At 55.8% G+C, this 20,441-nt stretch overlaps 3 protein-coding genes across 10 annotated transcripts in view; 1 reads left to right on the forward strand and 2 right to left on the reverse strand.

The window, feature by feature from the left end:
- Nucleotides 1-388: 388 nt before the first annotated feature.
- EHMT2 (euchromatic histone lysine methyltransferase 2) lies at nucleotides 389-13,772 on the reverse strand. 7 transcript variants are annotated; one of them, XM_023253756.2, is made up of 28 exons: nucleotides 13,691-13,772; nucleotides 12,978-13,044; nucleotides 12,661-12,879; nucleotides 12,313-12,563; nucleotides 11,361-11,445; nucleotides 11,225-11,265; nucleotides 10,951-11,106; nucleotides 8,746-8,883; nucleotides 8,515-8,629; nucleotides 8,243-8,344; nucleotides 7,870-8,018; nucleotides 7,626-7,769; nucleotides 7,311-7,546; nucleotides 7,049-7,231; nucleotides 6,849-6,931; nucleotides 6,415-6,521; nucleotides 6,191-6,313; nucleotides 6,004-6,105; nucleotides 5,140-5,244; nucleotides 4,870-5,024; nucleotides 4,619-4,786; nucleotides 4,030-4,174; nucleotides 3,605-3,682; nucleotides 3,237-3,352; nucleotides 3,041-3,127; nucleotides 1,554-1,632; nucleotides 1,237-1,412; nucleotides 389-892 (listed from the first exon to the last, which is right to left on the reverse strand). In XM_023253756.2, the coding sequence occupies exons 1-28, from the start codon at nucleotides 13,730-13,732 to the stop codon at nucleotides 712-714; spliced, it is 3,633 nt and encodes a 1,210-aa protein (XP_023109524.2). In that variant the 5' UTR covers nucleotides 13,733-13,772; the 3' UTR covers nucleotides 389-711. The 7 variants fall into 7 exon arrangements, 6 of the variants coding, with proteins under 6 accessions (XP_023109524.2, XP_023109525.2, XP_003985995.3 ...); XM_023253757.2 differs by lacking the exon at nucleotides 8,243-8,344; XM_003985946.6 differs by lacking the exon at nucleotides 13,691-13,772 and having other exon boundaries at nucleotides 12,978-13,272.
- A 900-nt stretch (nucleotides 13,773-14,672) lies between these two features.
- Nucleotides 14,673-18,011, reverse strand: ZBTB12 (zinc finger and BTB domain containing 12). Its single transcript, XM_003985947.6, has 2 exons — nucleotides 17,885-18,011; nucleotides 14,673-17,361 (listed from the first exon to the last, which is right to left on the reverse strand). The coding sequence occupies exon 2, from the start codon at nucleotides 17,339-17,341 to the stop codon at nucleotides 15,962-15,964; it is 1,380 nt and encodes a 459-aa protein (XP_003985996.1). The 5' UTR covers nucleotides 17,342-17,361; nucleotides 17,885-18,011; the 3' UTR covers nucleotides 14,673-15,961.
- A 50-nt stretch (nucleotides 18,012-18,061) lies between these two features.
- C2 (complement C2) overlaps nucleotides 18,062-20,441 on the forward strand; it is a 43,378-nt gene continuing 40,998 nt past the window's right edge. The window contains exon 1 of one of the 2 annotated variants that reach the window (XM_019830388.3): nucleotides 18,062-18,609. In XM_019830388.3, the coding sequence (XP_019685947.1) occupies nucleotides 18,204-18,609 (406 nt within the window). In that variant the 5' untranslated portion in view covers nucleotides 18,062-18,203. The remainder of the gene's footprint in view (nucleotides 18,610-20,441) is intronic. The other variant, XM_045057300.1, reaches the window with a different exon arrangement.

A 20,441-nucleotide genomic window follows, 5' to 3' on the forward strand; every position in this document is an offset into this window, starting at 1 on the left:
CACGTCACAGCCCCACCTCCGCCTGTGGTCCTGACACATTCTAGTTCCTCCTTCCAACTCCGTGCCTGGGCAGTGCCCTGCTGGAGGGCTGGAAGGCCAAGCCTGCGACAGGGGCTCGGGGCTGCCTGCCGCGGGCTCCACGGACCATGGCTTGAAGGAGCTGGCACGCTTTAAGAAAAAGCTTCATGTTTTTGCAAATTATTTCGTGGTACACTCACACCCATGACTGGACTCTGTCCACAGTGGTCTCTCACAAGCCTCCCCTCCCCTTGGGTGGCTGTCCACACCAGTCCATCCTGCTCAGTGCCTTGGGCCCACATTCCCTCTGGCTATGTGTGCTTCCTCCCTGACCAACCCCCTCTGGCCCCTCAAACAATCACCAAGACAGTTTATTACCAAACCCAGTATTTATTGAGAACAAAGGAAACCAGCTGGCATAGAGGCCCAATTTCAATTCATCAAACTTCAGCTGAGGATGGGGAACAGGGAGCGGCCAGCCCTGAAGTCACCCTCCCAGGGAAGAACCAGCTCTGGGAGAGAGGGGCTGTCAGACCTCCAGGGCCTGGCTGGGGGTCTCTGGCAGAGGAATGTGTGAAGGGGTAAGGGACAGAAGAAGGCAGCACCCCCAGGTGTGGGCTGTGAGCAGCAAGTGGCAGAGGGGGCTGCTGAGCTGGTGGCCATCCAGGGGTGGGGGACGTGTGTGGTCCGCGTTCAGGGATTGACTGGGGGCAGGGAGCCGAGCTCAGACAACAGCTCGGGGTGGGGGTCCAGGCGGGCCAGGCGGCTCTGTTCCAGGGCAATGGCCTCGGCTGAGTGCTTGCACTTCTCAGAGCCACACTGACAGGTGAAGTATTTGCTTTTGATGTCCCAGAAGCGGTCACCATAGTCAAACCTGTCAGAGGAGCAGAAGGAGGCTATGGGATCCAAAGTCAGCTGCCCAGGCCTACCCCAAAGCACCCACCCCCATCTTCTCTGGACGGACTCCAAGCCCTTTGCTGTTTCACGGACCTGCAGCACTGGCACTGCCTGTGACTCATTAGACATGCAGAAGAATCTTGGGCCCCATCCCAAATCTACTGAATCAGAATCTGGGAGGCTCAGGACTCCATCTACATGGACATCAGAGAGGCTCTGCTCTACTCCATGCCTGGAAACCAGGCACTCTCTAGTCTTCAGCTTCTGGTCCCAAGCTTACCGCATCTCCCACACCCCTGGCACACACCAGAGGCACCTCACCCCAGCTCCTCCCCAGTCCGGATGTCTCGGGAACTGAAGAAGGCAATGCGTGGAAACCGGAGGTCCTGGTGCAGCATGAAGACACGGACGGGGATGATGTTGGGGTCACACAGGTGGTTGATGAAGCGGCTGATGTTGCCATAGTAACGGGCATCAATGCAGTACACCTCTCCGTCCTGAGGGGAAGATATCACCCTTCACATCTACTACTACCCCGCTTGCCTGACCAACTTCCCCACCCATGGACCAACCAGTCCCTCCTCCCCAGCTTTCCATCAGCTGGCTGGGAGCAAGGTACAGAGGGGTCTCCTGCTTACCTTGTTGTCTAGGTCGAAGAGATAAGAATCATCCTCTCTTACATCAGCCTCAGCATCGGAGATCAGCTCCCCAACGTACCTGTTGGGCAGGAAGTGGTGGTTCTGAAGGTGAACAGGGGTTATCGGGAGCTCGCTCCAGGCCCTGTCTCTCCTCAGAACCCCATGGAACCCTCTTTCACAATTTGTCAGCTGCCCCGTCTATGAATCCCACAGACCTAGATGGCTGAGGTAGGCAGCCAAGGCAGAGTGGACATGGAGGACAGCAGACGTCTTGGGAGTGGGGGAGGAGGTGGGTGGCTCCCCTCTGGAATGAGAATGAAAAGGAGGAACAGAGAACACAACAGAGGGAACAACACTGGGCATACTCTTGCCAGCTGGGGTCTCCACCGGACAGCTGGGACAATGGGCAGGACCAGCAAATGTGGGGGAAGTTGGGGCCGGTGGGCTGGGGACGAGCTGGAGATGCAGTGGTGGGGAAGGTAAAGGGAAGGGCCCGAGCTGCACCAGAGGAAGAATCAGCGAGTAGGGAGACACCAAGCCCCTGTGGTTACAGGGATCAGTATCTATAGGCAGGTGGTTTGGGCGGGGAAATCCACGCAGGTTTAGTCACTAGGAGGTTTCTGGACTAGGAATCACACAGCAGGTGGTGGTGATGCCAGGCAGTAGGACAGGAGAGGTTGGGGCTGCAGGAAGGGACAGAGCCACAGGGGCTGTGAGGAACTCTAGGAAGGAGCTGGACACAAGGACACCCACATTTAGAAAGTGGAGGAAAAGAAGTTGGTGAAAAGGGAGGATGGATGGGCCAGAGGTAGGACAGCGTCATGGGAGCCACAGCAAGGGAGAGTAGCAGACGCTGGGAGAAGGAGGATCAAGATACGGGGTGACGGGCGGGTTGTCGAGAGGTGGTATCAGCAGAAGGGCAAGGGCAAAGGCAGATTCCGGCAGGGATGAGCAGTGAGTGGATGGTGGGGAAACTGAGGCTCAGGAGGAAGGGGCCATTTGAACAAAGTTGAGAGATGACCCAATAAGGAGAAAATGGATGGTCCTGTAAAGAGGCAAGTGGGGCCAAAGGAGGCCTAGATTAAGTCTGCAGGCCATGGAGTAGGAGCCAGGGGGCAGGAGGGTTACAGATGCTGCGAAAAGAAAGAATTGCTGGAGAGAAGTGAGGCCCTGGTGACTTGGACAGAAAGGTAACTTTATCACCTCCATTTTGCAGATGAGCAAAATGAGGCTCCAGGAGGTTAAGAACTTGGCCCAGGATACCCAGTGACAGAGGCTCAATCCATGTCTGTCTGTCTCCCAGCTTGGAAAGGCAGGGAAGGGAAGATGTGGTAGTGGTGACAGAAGGTTCTGAGGTCTGAGCAGGCTGGGAGCAGGTACAATCTGGCCAGAGACGGGCAGTGGGAAGGGGTGGGACCCATCAGGGAGGAAAGCAGATGGAGGCTTGGGAGTCAGCTACGGCTGTGCACCCTTCCACCCCTACTCACTCGCAGATGAAGGTTCCCTGGGGGATGGTCTGCAGGGCTCGGACCCCCCAGCCCATCTTGGCTGTTCGGTAGAGCTGCAGTCGCACTCTGGGGGCAGGAAAGGGGGTGACATTAGGTGGAGGAACCCAGAAACCCCCACCGGAGGGGACATGGGGGTGAGGTGGGGGTGAGGGTGGGCTGCAGGGGTGGGCCTCACTTGATACCACTCTGCACCACCCGGTTCTTGCAGTTTCTCCAGCAGGAACACGCCTGGTTACACTCGAAAATCAGTGGGGGCTCGATCTTGTTAAATTCCTGGAGCAGCCGTCCATCCTGGGGTCGAAGGAGGGAAGGACAAGTGGTTTCTGTGTGGCGCCCACCTAGGCTGCTAAGGACCCCCAGGACTCCACAGAAAAACCCACCATGGATCCCAATGCCACAAACAGGGAGAACGGGCTAAGGGAGGCCACATGCTGGGTGCAGAGAACAGGAACCACGCCACCACGCCCTTGATTTGCATGTAGTTGGGCACAGGCTCACCTCTATCCTGGCACGCCCCTGGAAGCCCAGGGTGAGGGCACATACCTTGTCATACCAGCAGCGAATGCTGAGCTGGCCACATAGGCAGTTGGAACTGGAACAGTCGTCCACACACGTGCAGTGCTGGGGCAGGAGGCAGGGGATCAGCTCGGCCCTCAGAAGTGGCCTTGTCCCCTCAGCAACCGGCGCTCTCTGCCCCCCAACTGCTGTCCTTTCCCTGAGGTGGTTATATTAGTATGGCGGGTGGTGATGCTCCCGGGGCGAGGGACAATCAAGGTATTGCTGATTGGGGTGTCCCCAGGGCTACCAGGAGCCCATATGATACCTTCACGTGTCCCAGAAAAAGGACCCCTTTCCCAGATGCATGCAAGCCCACGCCAGAGGTCCCTTTCAGCCCCATTCCACTGGCCAGGTGCCTTGTCGGCCCACAGCTTGTGTGTCCCTCCAGGAGGTCCCGGGCCCCTGCTCACTTGCAGGTGGGTGATGTTGCGGTCGATGTTCATGGTGGACGTCTCACAGTTCTCTGAGATGTACTTGTAATCCTCCGGGCAGGGCTCCCCGTCCACGCCGTTGACGCAGGGAATAGGCACGTTCTCATAGCCCCGAGCCACATCCCTGATGGAAGGGAGATGGGGCTGGGGGTGCTACAGGATGGGGTCAGGGGGTCCACTAGGTACAAGGAGAGGCCTAGGAGGTTCCTGGGGCTGTGGGAGGGAAGGGCATGATTCTGGGGGTTCATTGGGGCATGGGAGGTAAGGTCGTCAAATAAACTGCAGGACACCCAATGAAAATTGGATTTTGGATAAGTAAGACGTAATTTTTTACTATGGATACATTCCAAATACTGTGTAGGACGCTCTTAACGCTAAAAAAGTACATGCTGCTCGACTGAAATTCCAATTTAACTCTATTTCTGTTTACTGTATCTGGTATCCTAGCTGGGGGTTGGTTCTGGTGATTCAGTGGAGTCTGGGGAGGGTCTGAGGGATGTTCTGGAGGTTCAGCAGGGCTGGGGGAGAAGGCAGAAGGCTGTCCTGGGTGCAGAGGGCCCGGGCTCACCGGCAGATGATCTTCTCAGTGCGGATGGCCCGATTCCCCACTCCAAGACGAAGCTTGCGGTTGAGCTGCAGCGCAAACCACACGTCGGAGCGCTCAGGAGTCAGGTCCCATGCTGTGTCCCCCTCCTTGTTCCGCAGCTCAGGGTTCGCCCCGCGTGACAGGAACAGCCTGGGAGGGGACAGGAAGCCTGTGGGGTCTGGGGCTGCGTGAAGGCGCTGGGGCGTCAGGGCGTGGGGTGGGCTGGGGCTCACAGCACACAGTCGTGGTAGCTCTCCCGCGCTGCGATGTGCAGGGGCGTGTCACCGTGGTAGTTGACAGCGTGGAGGTCACAGCGTGCGTTGAGGAGGACCTCAGCGATGGCAGCACTGCCAGTGAAGGAGGCCCAGTGCAGGCAGATGTTTTCCTCCTGTGGACGTGGGAGGTTAAGGGTGGGTCCAAGCAGTGAGCCCTTGAACCCAGCCTCGTCCTTGCTCAGGGGGCCAGGACAGTCCCCACCTCCACTACCCCCAACCAACTCTCACGTTGTCTGTGAGGGTGACATCGGCGCCCCGTGTCAGCAGCATGCGGATCACCTCAATGTGCTTGTGCTCCGCAGCCCAGATAATGGGCGTCCATCCCCCACTGTCCTGTGGGTGGGGAGAGAGGGAGGAGGGTGAGGGGTCCCCCTTCCCCTGCCCCGGGCACGCCCAGCAGCTGGCCCTGCTTCCCAAAGGAGCATGTGGTCAAGAGCACAGGCTCTGGGGCTAGACTCTGAGTGTGAGTCTCAGCTCCATCACTCACATGCTTTGAGACTCCAGGTAAGTCTCTGGGGTCTCAGGTTCCCGATCTGTAAAATGGGACTAATAGTGTCTATTGCTCAGAGTTGTGGAATAATTTTTCTCATTCTAAAAGACACATACTTTCTAGGTCTTTCCACTCAAAAGTCCTAGAACACAGTGACCCAACAGCAATATCTGCTGCTAAGGACACAGGCTGCAGTCTCTAAAAAAATCTCTTTGTACTAAAAGATGCACTTAAAAGCGGTTGGGTCCTAACAAAAACCACAGAAGCCTAGTTCAAGGGGCTCCTCCTGGACAAAGAATGGAACAATTCAAAGATCAACAGGCTAAAACACACCCAACATATGACAAAGTGAGAGGTGATAAAGAGTATCATTGCACACTTCCAGAGATTAAGGCAGCAACTCATTATTCTGAAAACTGACAGAAAAAGGAGAAAGGTAAAGAAAAAAACACAAATGAGGAGGGAGAAAAGAGGGACACGCTAGAGCAAGGCAAGATCACGGAAAGGGTCAGAGGTCAGCTGAGGTCGAAAGGGGGCTCAAAGCCCGAAGCTGAGCCAAGGACCCAGACGAAGTGGGCTGGGCAGGCAGCCAGGCCGCTGACCTGGGCGTTGACGTCCACCTGTCCTGTGCTGAGCAGCAGGCTGACCATCTCCAAGTTCCCAATTTTGGCTGCATGGTGGAGGCAGGTGGAGCCATCCTCCTCCTGAGGAAGATGTGGGCAGATGAGTCCCCCGCTGGCATCTCAAACCCATCTCAAACCTAGGCCCCGGCTGGCCCGGTCACCACACCTTGCTGTAGACACAGCCGCCACGCTGCACCATGTAGCGTGCTACCTCCAGGTGGTTGTTCACCACAGCCTCCATCAGCGGGGTGCGCTGCTGCTTGTCCACTGCATTGATGTTGGCTCCTGCCTGCAAGGAGGGGGCATGGGGGCTGGCACCTCAGAAGGGCTGGGGAAGGGAGGGCGTCTGGGGGCCTGGTCAATGAGGCAGAGGGCTGGGCCCATGCTGACCTGCAGCAGCACGTGGCAGATCTCCACGGAGCCCTTCTGGGCGGCCGCGTGCAGGGGCGTGCGCTTGCTCTGCTGATCGCTCTGGAAGTTGGGGTCCAGGTTGTCCACTGTGGGGAGAGCCCGCCACACCGGAAGAGGGAGGGACAAGTGGTGAGCGAGCTAGGGGGCAGGTGGGACCTCCTCCAGGAAGGCTTCTTAGGGCCCTAACCCATGTCAGGGGCCCCTCCTGAGCAATGTCATTAACTCCTCTGAACATCCACTGGGAAGGCACAACTGATGGGTTAGCTGTGTGTCTGTCTCCCCTACCACACTAAGTATTTCAGGGCAAGGACAATGGCCTCCGTTGCTGCGCTCCTGGCCCTGAGCCCAGTGTCTGGTACATAACCAGTGTTCACTCAAGGTCTGCAGAACAAACGAGTAAGTGGAATACTCACACAGCATCAGGATCACCTTCTGCAGCTCCCCTTGCTTCACCGACAGGTACAACTGCCGGGGGTGGAAGCGGAGTTTCTTCCTCCTGTCATGGCGAGGGAGAGGTGTAGGCTCCTCAGAAGGAGCATCAACCTCAAAACCTGCAGATCCACCTTTCAGCCCCAGCCCTGGCCGCCCAGCCCGAGAGCAACCCCTCATTCACCTCTCCGATTCCTGGATGACCAGGGCCTTCTCCAGGGCCTCTCGGCCTGGCCCAGGTGGCAGCCCCACGGCTGAGAGGCAGCCCCCATTGGGAAGAGTCAGGGAGGGCCCTGAGCTGTCGATGGTGTCAGCCAGAGGGTCACAGGGTGGCCGCCGGGGCTCCCCATGCCCTCGCATCCGGGCACTGTGGGAGAAGGTGCTGATGTCTACAAGCAACGGGGCCAGGGCAGGGAACAGACAGTCGGGAAGGGGGAGGCCAGTACCTGGGCTGGGAAGTGTCTGCTCTCCCGGGGGCATCCTGAGCCAGGGGTGGGGGGGCAGGGGCTGCGGTGCCAGCTGGTGGGGTCACCCCATCCCCCCGGGGGATGGTCACCTCCTGGGCCTCAGATGCATCCTCCCCACAGTGAGGACAGAAGACCATGCCGTTCAGCTGGGACACACAGGCCTTGTGGAAGCGGTGGGCCACACGGAAGTCGGGGTGGCACTCCAGGAAGGTGCCCTGGGAAATAATGTGGTCAGGATCTAGAAGACCCCTCCCCTGTGGGGCACGCTGCCTGTCTGCCCCACCGGTCACTCACCGCCGTACAGAAGTAGCCACAGCCTGGGCAGCAGTGGTGTTTGACCATGCGGGCACGGTGGGTCTCACAGAGCACCATTAGTGCCACGCGGCTTGACGGCCTCATGGTCTCCCGCTTGAGGATTGCGGCATTGCAGCCTGACAGCTGTGGCAGCGTGAGCGGGTAGGAAGAGGGTGAGGCTAGGGCCTGGGGCTGGATCCTCCCCGACCCACCGGCACCTCTCTTCCCAGCTCACAGGGCCCACCTCTCCATCCACACTCTCTGTGGCCATGCACTTGTGCCCAGCTCTCTCGCTGATGCGGTCAATCTTGGGTGCCTCCATGCGGCAGCTGCAGAGGGGCAGCTCCTCAAACCCCCGCTCTGTCTCCAGTGAAGACGTGTCATTGGATACCCCTTGGACGGAGGGAAAAGGGAGCTGAGGGAGGCCATACCCATCACCCACAGGGACCACTGGTAGGGCCTCGCACCCCCGCCCTGCCTTTCCCTCCAAGCTCTAGAACTCCCAAAGCCTGGCCATGGACAGACACCTCAGCTCTGGTGGGGTCCCCCTCCTCCCCGTTCCCTCCAGCCCAGAGGGTGCCCCCTAGTGGCTCGCCATCCCAGCAATTGGCAATTACCAGCGTGGTTGGGGGAGAGGGTCCCCTCGCTGGGCAGCTCCAGGGACCCCAGAGGGACCTCCATGTACTCACTGGGGCCTGAGGAGCCCACACCATTCACTCCTGACACAGAGACAGAGAGAGTGAGAGTGCGAGCTCACAGGTGCCTGGACGCGTGGGTACATGCGGGTGTACGTGCATGAGCACATGCATGAGCGTGTGTTCGTGCACGCTCTCTGGGGGCTGGTAGGGGGGCTGGAGGAGGGGACCCAAGAGCAGAGGAGCCTCCTCACCTCGTGGCTCCTTGGCCCGTGGAGGCTCGCGCTTCCGCCGTTTCCGGGATGGCTTCACCCATGGGCTGTCCTTCCGCCACTTCTTCTTGGCTTTGCGCCGGCCACTGGAACCACTCTGGGATGGAGGAAGAATTAGAGAGCCTAGCCCCCAGCCCACTACCCCTGCTCTGGGGACTCAGACCTCCAGCCCCTCAGCCCCCACTCCTCAGGATGCCAGTCTCCAGCTCTTACCCTGTCAGACTGATTGCCAGACTCCTCATCTTCCTCTTCTTCTTCCTCTTCTTCTTCTTCCTCCTCTTCCTCTTCTTCCTCCTCCTCCTCTTCCTCCTCTTCCTCACTTAGTTGTTCAGCCAGAGCTTCAACCTCAGACTGGGAGAGAAGCAAGGCAGGGCTGGGGAAACAGCAACCCTCAGTCCACAGCCCTCTCTTGGGAAACAAGCAGGGCAGGACACATCCAACCCCCAAGACTCAATGAAGCAGGATAAATAAAGAACTATTACTACTGGGGTGCCCGGGTGGGTCAGTCAGTTAAGCGTCCAACTTTGGCTTAGGTCGTGATCTCACAGTTCTTGAGTTTGAGCCCTGCGTCGGGCCCTGTGCTGACGGCTCAGAGCCTGGAGCCTGCTTCGGATTCTGTGTCTCCCTCTCTCTCTCTGCCCCTCCCCGGCTTGTACTCTGTCTGTCTCTCTCTCAAAAATAAACATTAAAAAAAATTTTTTTTTAAAGAACTATTACTACTGTCCCAGGATGGCTCCCTGGAGGAGGTGAATGGACAGGAGAGGAAACAAAGGGTGTGGGATGTTAGACAGCTGTGAAAAAGAAGGCACCTCACTCACAACGATGAGTATGAATCTTGATGACATATTAAGCAAAAAAAAAAAAAGTCCCAGAAAACAAGCACAAGTTTTATGCTTTTTATGAAGTTCATATGTAGATAGGACTACCAGTGGTTGCTAAAAATACCAGATGAAAAGCTAATGAAGAACTTTGTAATAAGGAGAAGGTTGACGTCACAGAAATCTACTAGCAATCTTAAATACCACTAACAAAAAGACAAGACGTCCCATGCCCGCTTATGCGATGCAAGAGGAAGCATGCATACCAGCTATCAAATCTTCTCACCATTAAAAACAAAAACAAAAAAACACCCAAAGCTGATTATGCTTCTAGATCTAGTTTATAAAAAATATTGAGGGGGCACCTGAATGACTTAGTCGGTTAAGCATCCTACTTTGGCTCAAGATCTCACAGTTCGTGAGTTCAAGCCCTGCATTGGGCTATCTGCTGTCAGTGCAGAGCCTGCTCTGGAACCTCTGTCTCCCTCTCTCTAAAATAAATAAACATTAAAAAAAAAGAAAAAAGAACATGTCAGTCGCCACCCAGTCAACTAATTTTAAACGTGAGAAATTCTGTAGGACAACCAACCTGGCTTCTTCAACAAATAAATGGCAAGAAAAAACCCTTCTTTTTCAAAGACAGGTAAACCTACCTTTAAATCAAGAGAGGCCTAAGGCAAATGTCAATCAAACCAATGTATGGAGCTCATTTGAATCTGGACAAACAAAAACCCACCTATGAAACAACTGAGAACACATGAACACTCATAGCAAGGTGATGGCTACATTTTCTAGGTTGTGAAAACAGTTAAGCAGTGATATTAAAAAACAGGAAGAGGGCGCCTGGGTGGCTCAGTCAGTTAAGTATCTGACTTCAGCTCAGGCGAGGGTCTTGCAGTTCATGAGTTTGAGCTCTGCAACGGGCTCTGTGCTGACAGCTCAAAGCCTGGACCCTGCTTCTCTCTCTGCCCCTTCCTGGCTCACACTCTGTTTCTTTCTCTCTCTCAAAAATAAATAAAAACACTAAAAAATAAAAATAAAAAACAGGAAGAAGCCTGATGTTTAGAGATACATACGAAGACATTTCCAGATAAAACGATGTGATGGCTACTTTAAAGCATTCAAGGAGGTGGGTGTGCTGGGGGAGGAAGAGAGGAGTCAAGAGTGGCTGTGTACTGAAAATTGCTGGAGCCAGGTGAGGCTTCATGAGGGCTCACTCTTTGCTCTTTTGTATGTTATTTGAAGTTTTCCGTGAAAAAATGTTAAAAAAAAAAAAAGCACAACAGGTAAGACAGCATTATACTGCACAGGCAAACTTGTAGGAGATAAAACCAAACCAAGAGCAAAAGAATAAACAAGCAAGCAAACAACAAAATGGAATGCTAAACCCCAAGTCCAGGCTGGTGGTTGCCACCATGGAGAGGAGCAAGGGGAGGGACTGGGGTGGAGCATGCACTGGAAGTTACGGACCGTATGGGGCCCTGAATTAGGGGGTGTTCACAAGGTAAAAAGGAAAGAGACAAGGCAGGGAATGAAAGACTGGCGATTGAGCCTTGAACAAGGTACGTGCTGGCAGGGAGGTAGGCTAGCTCCTTCTCACCTTGCTGTCAGAGTCCACACGCTCATCCACAGAGTAGGAGTCGTAGTAGAGGCTGAAGTCGTCCCCCACCACTGTCTCCCACTCCTCTAGGGACCCTGGGTCCCCTTTCTCCATGGTCACTTCTCCTGAACCCCGGGCAGAACCCAACTCCTCCGACTAGGAAAAGATCAGAAAAATGGAAGCTGCTGGTACTTCCCCCCCAGCCCATTTCCCTTGAGGGCAGGATGAGGCCCCCTAGGTGGAGAGGCCTTGTTTTCTGCCTCTCCAGGCTCACCAGGCCACCACCGGAGTTCAGCTTCCTCCTTTTGGCCACATCTAGAAGGAGAGAGAGAAAGGAGTAAGGCCTGTCCTTAACCCTCAGGACCCTGAGGTCTCATCCAGCAGCAGGTTGGGTGGGAGGTGGGACTGACCTGAGGTCATCTTCCCCAAGGAGTGCACGTCATCACTCATGCGGAAATGCTGCACTTCAGGGGGCCGCTTCTCAGGGACTGGGGGCTGGGGGCCGAGAGGGAGCACACTTAGGGTCGAGAGGGAGCACACTTAGGGTCGGGAGTATCTCTGGTTGGGCCCGGGGGCCTGGATTAGCCTGCAGCCCTGGGTGAGGTGGAGGGTAGGTGAGCCACACCCTCAAAAATGCCATTTGAAGCTCCAGTGAACCAGAATGTGGCAATCACAAGAACTGCTGTATCCCCAGAAGTAGTATGTTAAGCACATCCCACACCTAACACTTATCTCTTCAAGATCGCAGAAGCAGGCCCTTTTTTACCCATTTTACAGATGAGAAAACAAAGGTTCATGCTTTGCCCAAAGCTACCTAAACCATACCCAAAATAAAATCATACCAAGAGCCCTAAAAATCTTGTCATAAAGCTTCTGAAATTCTGGGGCTTTGGTCCTTTCCCTCACCTCCTACCCCTTAGGGATTCATAGTAAAACCCTTAGAACCTTTAAAAAAGGGAGCAGGGACAGTGTCAAAGGGAGGAAAAAGTTCCCTTGGGGCTTGCTTTGAGGTAGAAAGAAAGAGTGGTCTGAAGTTTCTTTAGTCATTATCATAAGAATAATTATAAAAGTAGCTACACAATTAACTCTCTAACCTTTGTCTTATCTACTTCCCTCTCCCCAAGAATGTAAACTCCAGGAAGACAGAAATTTGTCTGTTTGTTCAGATTAACCCCCAGCCCAGAATTTGACACACTGTAGCCCCTAGGTAAATATGTGAAACTGGGAATAGATTAGAAAAGGTCTGAATAAAGTGTAAAAAAAAAAAAAAAAAAAAAAAAAAAAAGTGTAAAGAAAGTCCACAAGGGGTTTACTGTGGATTACTCCTGTCTCCCCACTCCAACCCACTCCCTCAATCCTCACCTGCCCATTTCCTGGTTTGGACATAGTTTTTCTGGCTCGGTGGACCTTGGGCTGCCCCTCTGGGCTGGGTGTGGCCGGAGGGGGTTCAGGCCCTGCTGCTGCCCCCTGGGCGCCCGGCATACTCAGCAGCCTCATAGCTAAACTCTGGACCGATGGGGGTGATTTTCCAGCCCCTGTCATTGACATCTTGGCCCGGCTGGGACAGGCACCCCCCTTGCTGGGGGAAGAGGGGAATGACTTTGTGGCATGGCCTGGAAAACAGACAGGCAAGCAAAGGCAAGATAAGAGGAAAAGTAGTCAGAGGATACCCCACTTCACCCCCCACCCCAAGACTCCCCAACCTCTCACCCAGTAGGATGCGGCCCCCATGGAGGTCCCCATCTCCCTCGAGATTCTCAGGTTCATCCCCAATGAGTGGTGTGGCTCCTACAGGGGTGTCAGCCCCCTCATCACCCACGGTGACCGTGACAGAGGCTGGGGATGAGGGGCCAGCAGGCTCCAGGGAGTCGGGACTGGCCTTGGGTAGGGTCTCCTCACTACGAGGGGTGTCCCCCAAAGAGCCATGAACTGTAAGGGAAAAGAAAAAGTTTGGGGCTAAGCTCTCAGGGAATCCTGTGTTGGGGGAGGTGAAGGTCCAACTGGGCCCGTTTTTCTGCTGTACTCACCTCTTTCAGTGGCTCCTCTAGGCTCCTTCTCCAGCACCAGCGCCCCCATCTCAGCAGGGGCCTCCCCCTGGCAGGGGACACAAGGTAGAGGAGGGCTGGTCAGCCCTGTAGGAAGTTGGGGAGCCCAGGACGCCTGGGCTCTGGGAAGAGAGAGTAGGCTCCGGGGCCTACCTCTTCCTCTATGGGGCCCCCCCCTTCCGCGGCCTCGGCTGCCCGGGGGGGCCGCACGACCCCTCCCCCGGGCCCGCATCAACCCCCTCCCTCTCGGTAGACCCCGCATCTCTGGGGCCGAGAAGAGAGGAGGGGGAGGGGGCGGGGCCTCTGCGCCCCGGCCCCGCCCCCTCCTCCCGGCTGCACGCGCCGCTCCCCCTTTGTCCCCCAGGCCGCGGGGACCCCGGGCACCAACCCCTCCAGCGCCCGCTGCCCCCCAGCCCGGTGGACGGCCCCTCGTGCCCCTCGCGCGTGCTCCTGGGGCCCCGGCGCCCGCCGCCCACTCGGGGGCAGCCGGCGGCTGCACGCGCGCCTCCGTGCCCACTCCCCCCACCTCCCACCCCCTGGTCCCCTCATCCGCCCCCGGTGCTGGCCCTCCGGATTGCTGTAGGTCCCGTCCGGGCCCCCCGGCCCCGTTGCACCCCCGGAGCATTGCACGGGCGCGCGCTTCCCCCGGGCGCGCGCGCGGGCATGCACCCGCCTCTCCCCCTCCCCTTCCGCACCTCGGCGGCCGCCGCCGCTGCAGCTCCCGCCGCCGCCGCCATCGCCGCTTGCGCGGGGGGCTGAGCCGGCGCGCGGCCGCCCCGGGTCACGTGGGCGGGGGAGGGAGGACTAGGAGGAGCCTTAAAGGAGCCACTACGCGCCTTCTGGCCATTTTCCCCCGAGAGCAGCCTCGGAAATGGCAGTGGCTGTCCTAAGCTGGGACTGCAGGGGAGAATTCCTGCCATTCCTGGTGTCAGCTCAGCGGGGAGCCAAAGGTGAGGCACGCCTGGGTCCAGGTGTGGCTTCTCCATCCCCCGCCTGGCTTTAGGTAACGAAAGGAATGTCTGACCCTCCCAGCTTTCGGCTGCGGCTGTCTTTCCAACCTGGCCCGCGTATGCTTCTCCCGCCTCTGGGTGCTTTCTAGTTTGTGGGTCACCAGATAGAAGGGTCGGGCTCAGTTTTGGCCTTGCTTCCCTAACGAGCAAGGAGGGGGCAGTGGGGACGCGCGGACACCTTTACTTTCAACTGCTTCATGTCTCCTGGAGCAGCGTCCACTTTTGAAAACCTGGGGCTAAACGTCTGTTCTGTTTATGCCATACATGTTACTCCACCATGTGCACTAGCGATCTGGGTAAGACCCCAGAGGCCCGAGAGTCATTACTGCCTGGTGATACTACTGAGTAACTTTTTTCTTTTTTTGCCAAACACCTTATATACATAGGCACTGCGTGGGTCACAGCCCAACTAACAGTATGAATGATGTTACACCAATATATAACCTTGGTAGCATTATTTAGGGTACCATCCCTTTACGTATTACATTCTGGTCAAAGTCTGGAAAAAAAACCTGTGTGATTTCACACGCAGTATTTGATAGAAGCAGGTGGTTGGGGTATTGGGCACCTGAGGCCAATTCAAGGCCTTCTGGGAACTGTAGTTCTCTTTGCTTAAGAACTATTCCAGAGCTTTGTGGGAATTGTAGTCTTCCCCATACCCTAATCTGAACTGTTTTTTGTTTTGTTTTATTTAGCTTTCCCGAGGACATGAACCCTTCCTCAGATCATAAATGTCCAAACATTGGCTCCTGCTTAAAGTTTTGGTGGACACAATGATCACACATATAGCTCTTCCATAGTGCAGATACGAAACTCTTCCAATAGAGGGGGAGATAGTGTGTTATCACCACTGCTAATTATGAAACATAAGTGTGAGCTATCTGCCAGGTGCTGAGGTTGTAGAATTTGGAGGGTACCCAGCCAGAGAAGCCCACTTGCACAATCCCCTTCTCTTCTCAAGTCTCCTTCACGCATGAGGCCTACAGGAGTTGTGCGGAGTGTAGAGCAAATGGCATGAGAGAGAAGCTGTCTAGGGTGGGATAGTCATACACATGCAGTTGCCAGACAGAGTATAAAGAAAAAATAAAGTGTTTTTTTTTATTATTTTTTATTTTGTGGAAAACAAAAGCAGAAAAACTAAAACCCCAAACTCCAGAAAAAATCCTAAAAAATACGTTTTGTTTTCTTAAAAAATACTGTATAAGTCTCTACTCCTCTCCCTCCCTCCCCAAACAGACCTCCATGTATCCTTTCATCTAAGTGCCCTACCCCCCACCCCCACCACTGTTCATCCTTCTTGCTATTGTCCCCCACTTCATATCTACCCAGGACCCTTATCCCCATGTTCTCTTACCTGGCACCTGACATGGTTCTCCCTAGTTTTGGTGAGTCTTTACCCATAATCCCATTCCCCCAGCATGCAAGAACTGTCTCCCTACTTCCTTTTCTGGAATTCAATAATCCTTTCCCCCTACCACTCCCTCTCCCAAGGATCTATTCTATGCAGGAGCACATAAACTGCCTCCTGCCAAATTCCCTCCCAATTCCCACCCCCCCACCCCCCATCTCAAGATATATCAGAACCTCTCCCTGGGCAGCCTTAACCAGGAATAAAGCATTTTTGTCTTTTTTTTTTTTTTTTTTCCTCATTCCATAAGACCCTTTCCCTCCCTCCACATATCCATGCACGTCTAAGAGAAGAAAATCTTTCTCTGGGAGCCCATATTCTCTTGGTCTTCTCAAAGAACCCTCTCCCTCTCCATTCTTTTTTTTTTTTCTGAAAAGGCAGGGGTCCTCTCTCCAAGAAATCTTCAGCCCCTCCCTCAGGATATATCCGCTCAGGTTCCCCACGTACCTGCCTGTTCCCGACCCTCCCACCCCCCTACCTATTCTCCTGGGCCAGGGAGCTCCCTTCAGCCCAGGGACCCCCGCCTCCTGGCCCCCGAGCCTGCCCCACTAGCGGATGAGGACGTTGATCTCTGCCACACTGGCCTCCAACACGTTCTCTGCCGTTGTCTTGCCATGCTGCTCCTTGAGGTGCCGCCTAATGGCAGGCTTGTGAGCGAAGCGCACGTCGCAGTAGGAGCAGCGATAGGGCCTCGCTCCAGAGTGTAGGTTGAGGTGGTCGTGCAGCGTGGACTTCTGTGTGAAGCACTTGCCGCAGATGCCACACGAGTGCGACTTGACGCCGCGGTGCACGTTCATGTGGCGGTTGAGGTTGCTGCTGTGGTTGAACTGCTTGCCGCAGCGTGGGCACATGAAGATGAAGTGCTGCGCCCGCATGTGGAAGACCAGCTTCTCCACGCCCTGGAACACTTCCGGGCACTTGGTGCACTTGATGTTCTTTAGGGGGTTTCCACTGGAAAAGCCCCCGGGCAGGGGTCCCCGGCTGCTCCCTGCCCCCAGGCTGCCCCCCGCCCCCCGGGCAGCCATGGCCACCGCTGCTGCCTCCACCAGGCCCGAGGTGGCCCCCACGCTGGCTCTGCCTCCAGGGATCAACAGCAAACCCTCCCCTTCTGCGTCCTCGGACAGGCTATAGCAGGCTTTCACTACACCCTGTGGCGGGGCCACAGTGCTGGGGGGTACGCTGCTCTGAGCCAGCTCCCCAAGGTGGCTGCCCACCGAGCCTCCGATGCTCAGGCCTCCTCCCAAACCTCCGGGAGGTTTGAGCCGGTGTGCCACCTCCAGGGCCGACTCCACTTTGACGATGCAGATGTCAGACACGTCCTCGTCCTCGTCCTCATCTTCTTCCTCGGCCTTCAGCTCCAGATCCTCATCCAGAGGGAACTCCAGTTTCACAGGCCGTAGGAGTGGAGGGGGCAAAGGGGGTGGGGGTGGGGGCTTGGGGGCTGGCTTTGGGGTCCTAGCAGGAGGGAGCAGGGATTTGGTGGCACTGACACTGCTCACAAGGCTGGCATCGCTGACCCCATCCTCTTTGAGGCCTATTTTGGGCTCAATGAACTGGCTGAGGGCGTTCCTGCATTTCTCCACCACGTGCTCCATCTGCAGGTAAGAGGCAGCCGTCAGGTAGTTGACGATGTCCCTGACGGCGAATTCCAGAGCGCCCGTGTAGCAGGACAGGAGCAGGTCGGCCACGATGCGTGCACTGTGCATCAGTGAGACCTGCAGCTCAGAACTGGGGTTCAGTAGGAACTGGTCCCGCAGGAAAGGCGAGCAGGCGGCCAGGATGACCTTGTGGCCACGAAACTTGAGGCTGTCGGCCACAATGGTCACGTCGCAAAACCGCTCCTCTGCGCGGAGCTGGTTCATGTTCCGCAGGGTAGCGGCCTCGTGGCCCGGCAGCTGGAAGCGCAGGACTTCCACCCCAGAGGCCATTGTGGCGGGGGTGGGCAACCCTGGTTGGGAAGGAAACCGGTCAGAGACAAAGGTCTCTGGTTCGCCTAAGCCAAGGCTCCAGGCCCCTCGCTCCCATTCTTGCCCAGCATCCCAGCTTCAGATCTCCCAGTCTTCAGGCCCCTTCCTCAGTTTCCCCAGTCCCTGGGGAAGCGCTCTCCCTCCGAGAGAACGGAGGCGTGGTTCCCGGGGGCGGGGCAGCGGCGTCCACACCCCCCCCCCCCACGCCGGACCGCCCGCGAGGATGGGGCGAGCCCGCGCGCCCAAGGGTAAGGCTGGAGAAACCTGGAGCAGAGGCCTGGGGCTCTGGGCTCCGGGGTGGCCCGGGCTGCCCCGGGCTGCAGCCTTTTCTCACCCCGCCCCCTTTCCCCGCTGCTTCATTCCTCCGCCCCCCCTTTGCACGTTTGCACGCGCCTTTCACGTCCTCCCCCCGCCGCCTGCACGCTTCGTGCACGCCCCCCCCACGTTCAGAGCTCCGTGGCACGCCCCCCCAGCCCCACGACCCTGAGTGCACGCGCCTCTCACCTGGCCCGGTTCCGCGCGCTGTTTTTTCCCCCCCTATCTCCCCCACCCCCCCAGGGTCGGCAGCGCCCCCAAACACGGGCAGAGCCTGGGCAGCGCGCAGGCGCGGGGGTGCACGAGGCGCGCGCGCGGGGCCAGCTCCGCGTGGGCGTAAGGAGGGAGGGGCGGGGGCGGCTCGTGCAGTGTGTTCCAGGCCCCGCGCGCCTCGGCGTCGGCGAGAACTCGGGGAGGAGGAAGAGGGGAGGGAATTAAAGGAGCAGGATTCGCCCCTTCCAGACCCCCCTTTCTTCACCAGCCCCCCTCCACGCGGTTAAAGGGCCGGATGGCCTGGCCTCCCCTTTGGCCGGTATTATTTGTCCGCCAGAGCGGAAATACGTTCCACACCCCCCTTTCTCGCTCCCCCTCCTCTGTGCCTCCGGGCCCCGCGGCACGTCTGCGCGTGCGTGCCAAGAGCCGCGCGGAGGCCCGCTTGCTCGGGCCCGCCCCCCGTTCCCGGCTGCCTGGGGCGCCGTCCGCTCTGCGCCCCGCAGAGCGCGCCCCCGCCCGCGCTCCCCGCCAGCCCAGCTCCAGCAGACAGTGCTGCCACCTGCTCACTGTGGTAGCGCCGCTCTGGCCCAGCTGTGTCGAGCAGGACAGGGTTGCAACCGCAGCCCTTCCCGGGAACCCAGACCGCGCCGCGGCTATCGGAGCTGTTGGTCGCTGTTGCCCACGCGTGCATCCTCTGTTTGGTATGTTCATAGTTTCTCCAGCCACACACCAAGACTTTTTCAACTCTTCTGAAGTTAGTGATCACTCTAGCCCTCCTGGCCCAAAAGATTATTTAACTTCCTACTGAAACAATGCAGTGTTCTCAACTTTCCTTCGTCTCACAGTCGTGTAACATCACACCCACCCGACCTTCCCCTCCATTCTCAGAATTGATCCCACTTCTTGCCAAGGCAAACGTCCTCCACTTTTATGTATTGTCGATGACCTCGCCCATTTCACCCCTACTGTGTAATTAGCTCAAGTATTAATTTTTCTAATTATGCGATTATTTATGTCAGTGTGATTTTCCGTCTTTAATCTTTCCAACTGCAGTCGTCCTTCCAATCCCTTCCCTGCTCCTCCAAGGGACTGGCAAGGTTAGAGCTCCACCGCCTTAAACAAAACCTCCCATCAACTCTGCACCTCTCTCTTCTCTTTCTGTGTCACTCGCAAACTAACCTGCAGTCTCCACAGATTTACCAACAGCATTTATTAGCACCTCAAGGACTGCCCCCCTCTTTCTTGCACACTCACTTCCCTACCCATTGAAGTCCAGGTGATTGGTTTATCACATACTCCAGGAGACTAGAGCATTTTTCTTAGCATCAATTCTGATGAAACTGCCTGTTATATAATGGGTTCGACCTCTGGCTTCCTTCATAGATCGTAAACTTCTTGATTGCAGGAATTATGTCATGGGTTATATTTTGCAAATAAAAGGTATGCAATAAATGACTGACTGCTGAAGTCATTCCTCTTCAGTTCAGCCAGCATCCACCCATAAAAAGTTTGTTCCTGACTTAAACTGAATTCCTGAACTCAAAGGGACACCCTTGAGTGGGAGAGTGGGGGCAGTGTTTAGGTGGTGCTTGACTCTGCCTTTCCCTTTTAAATTCTCTGCCTTTTATGCCTGCACTCAGTTCTCTTTATTCTAAAATGCCCTCTTTGTAGAACTCTCCTTTGTAGTCAGGCCATATGAATCTGAGAAAGAACTTTGGCTTTTGTGTCAGACACACCTAGGCTCAAAGCTATATTCCACTCTTTTTTTTTTTTTTAAGTTTATTTATTGAGAGAGAGAGAGAGAGGGAGGGAGGGAGAATCCCAAGCAGGCTCCACGCTGTCAGTGCAGAGCCTGATGCAGGGCTCAATCCCGTGACCCTGGGATCATGACCTGAGTCACATGCTCAACCAACTGAGCCATTCAGGCGCCCTGAGGTATGTGTATTTTTTGTGTACATCTGGGGAAAGTGGTCTAGGACTAGCTAGCTCATGGCTTACAGCACCATTCTTGGTTACTGATGGAGGCAAACAGTGGTCTAGATAATCCCAAACAGGAAGAGTTTCACATTTCTCTGAGACATTCCAAGTAGCTTTGGCAGTGGATGTACTTTTGCATTCTGCGTAGCCTAGACTGGAAAAATTTATATTCCTTGAGCTACCAGTAGGAAAGGAGGAGGGAAGTTAGTCTGGACTTTTAATCCATAGGCTTGTACAACTTTTCCTGTATAACAATAAAACCTCCAACTTCTTTTTCTTTCTTTGACCCACACTCAGCTCTTGCCCTCGCTGTAGGAACCCTGAGTCCTGCTCGGCTGCTACCTACCTCTCCTGTTGTCTGAGCTACTTCCAAGTCTGTGGTACCTGCCTCAGGCCTGCCGGTGTCCATGCAAATGACCCAATCCATACCCCAATTAAAAAACAAAAATGGTCCAGTGTATTTTATGTTTTCTTAGAATTACTTGCATGGTTCAGAATTCAAAAAGTGTATTTATTGAACAAGAAAGGGAATCAATACGAAATGGGGATTCCTTGC

Source organism: Felis catus, chromosome B2 (genome assembly GCF_018350175.1).
Source record: "Felis catus isolate Fca126 chromosome B2, F.catus_Fca126_mat1.0, whole genome shotgun sequence".
Lineage (NCBI taxonomy): Eukaryota > Metazoa > Chordata > Mammalia > Carnivora > Felidae > Felis > Felis catus.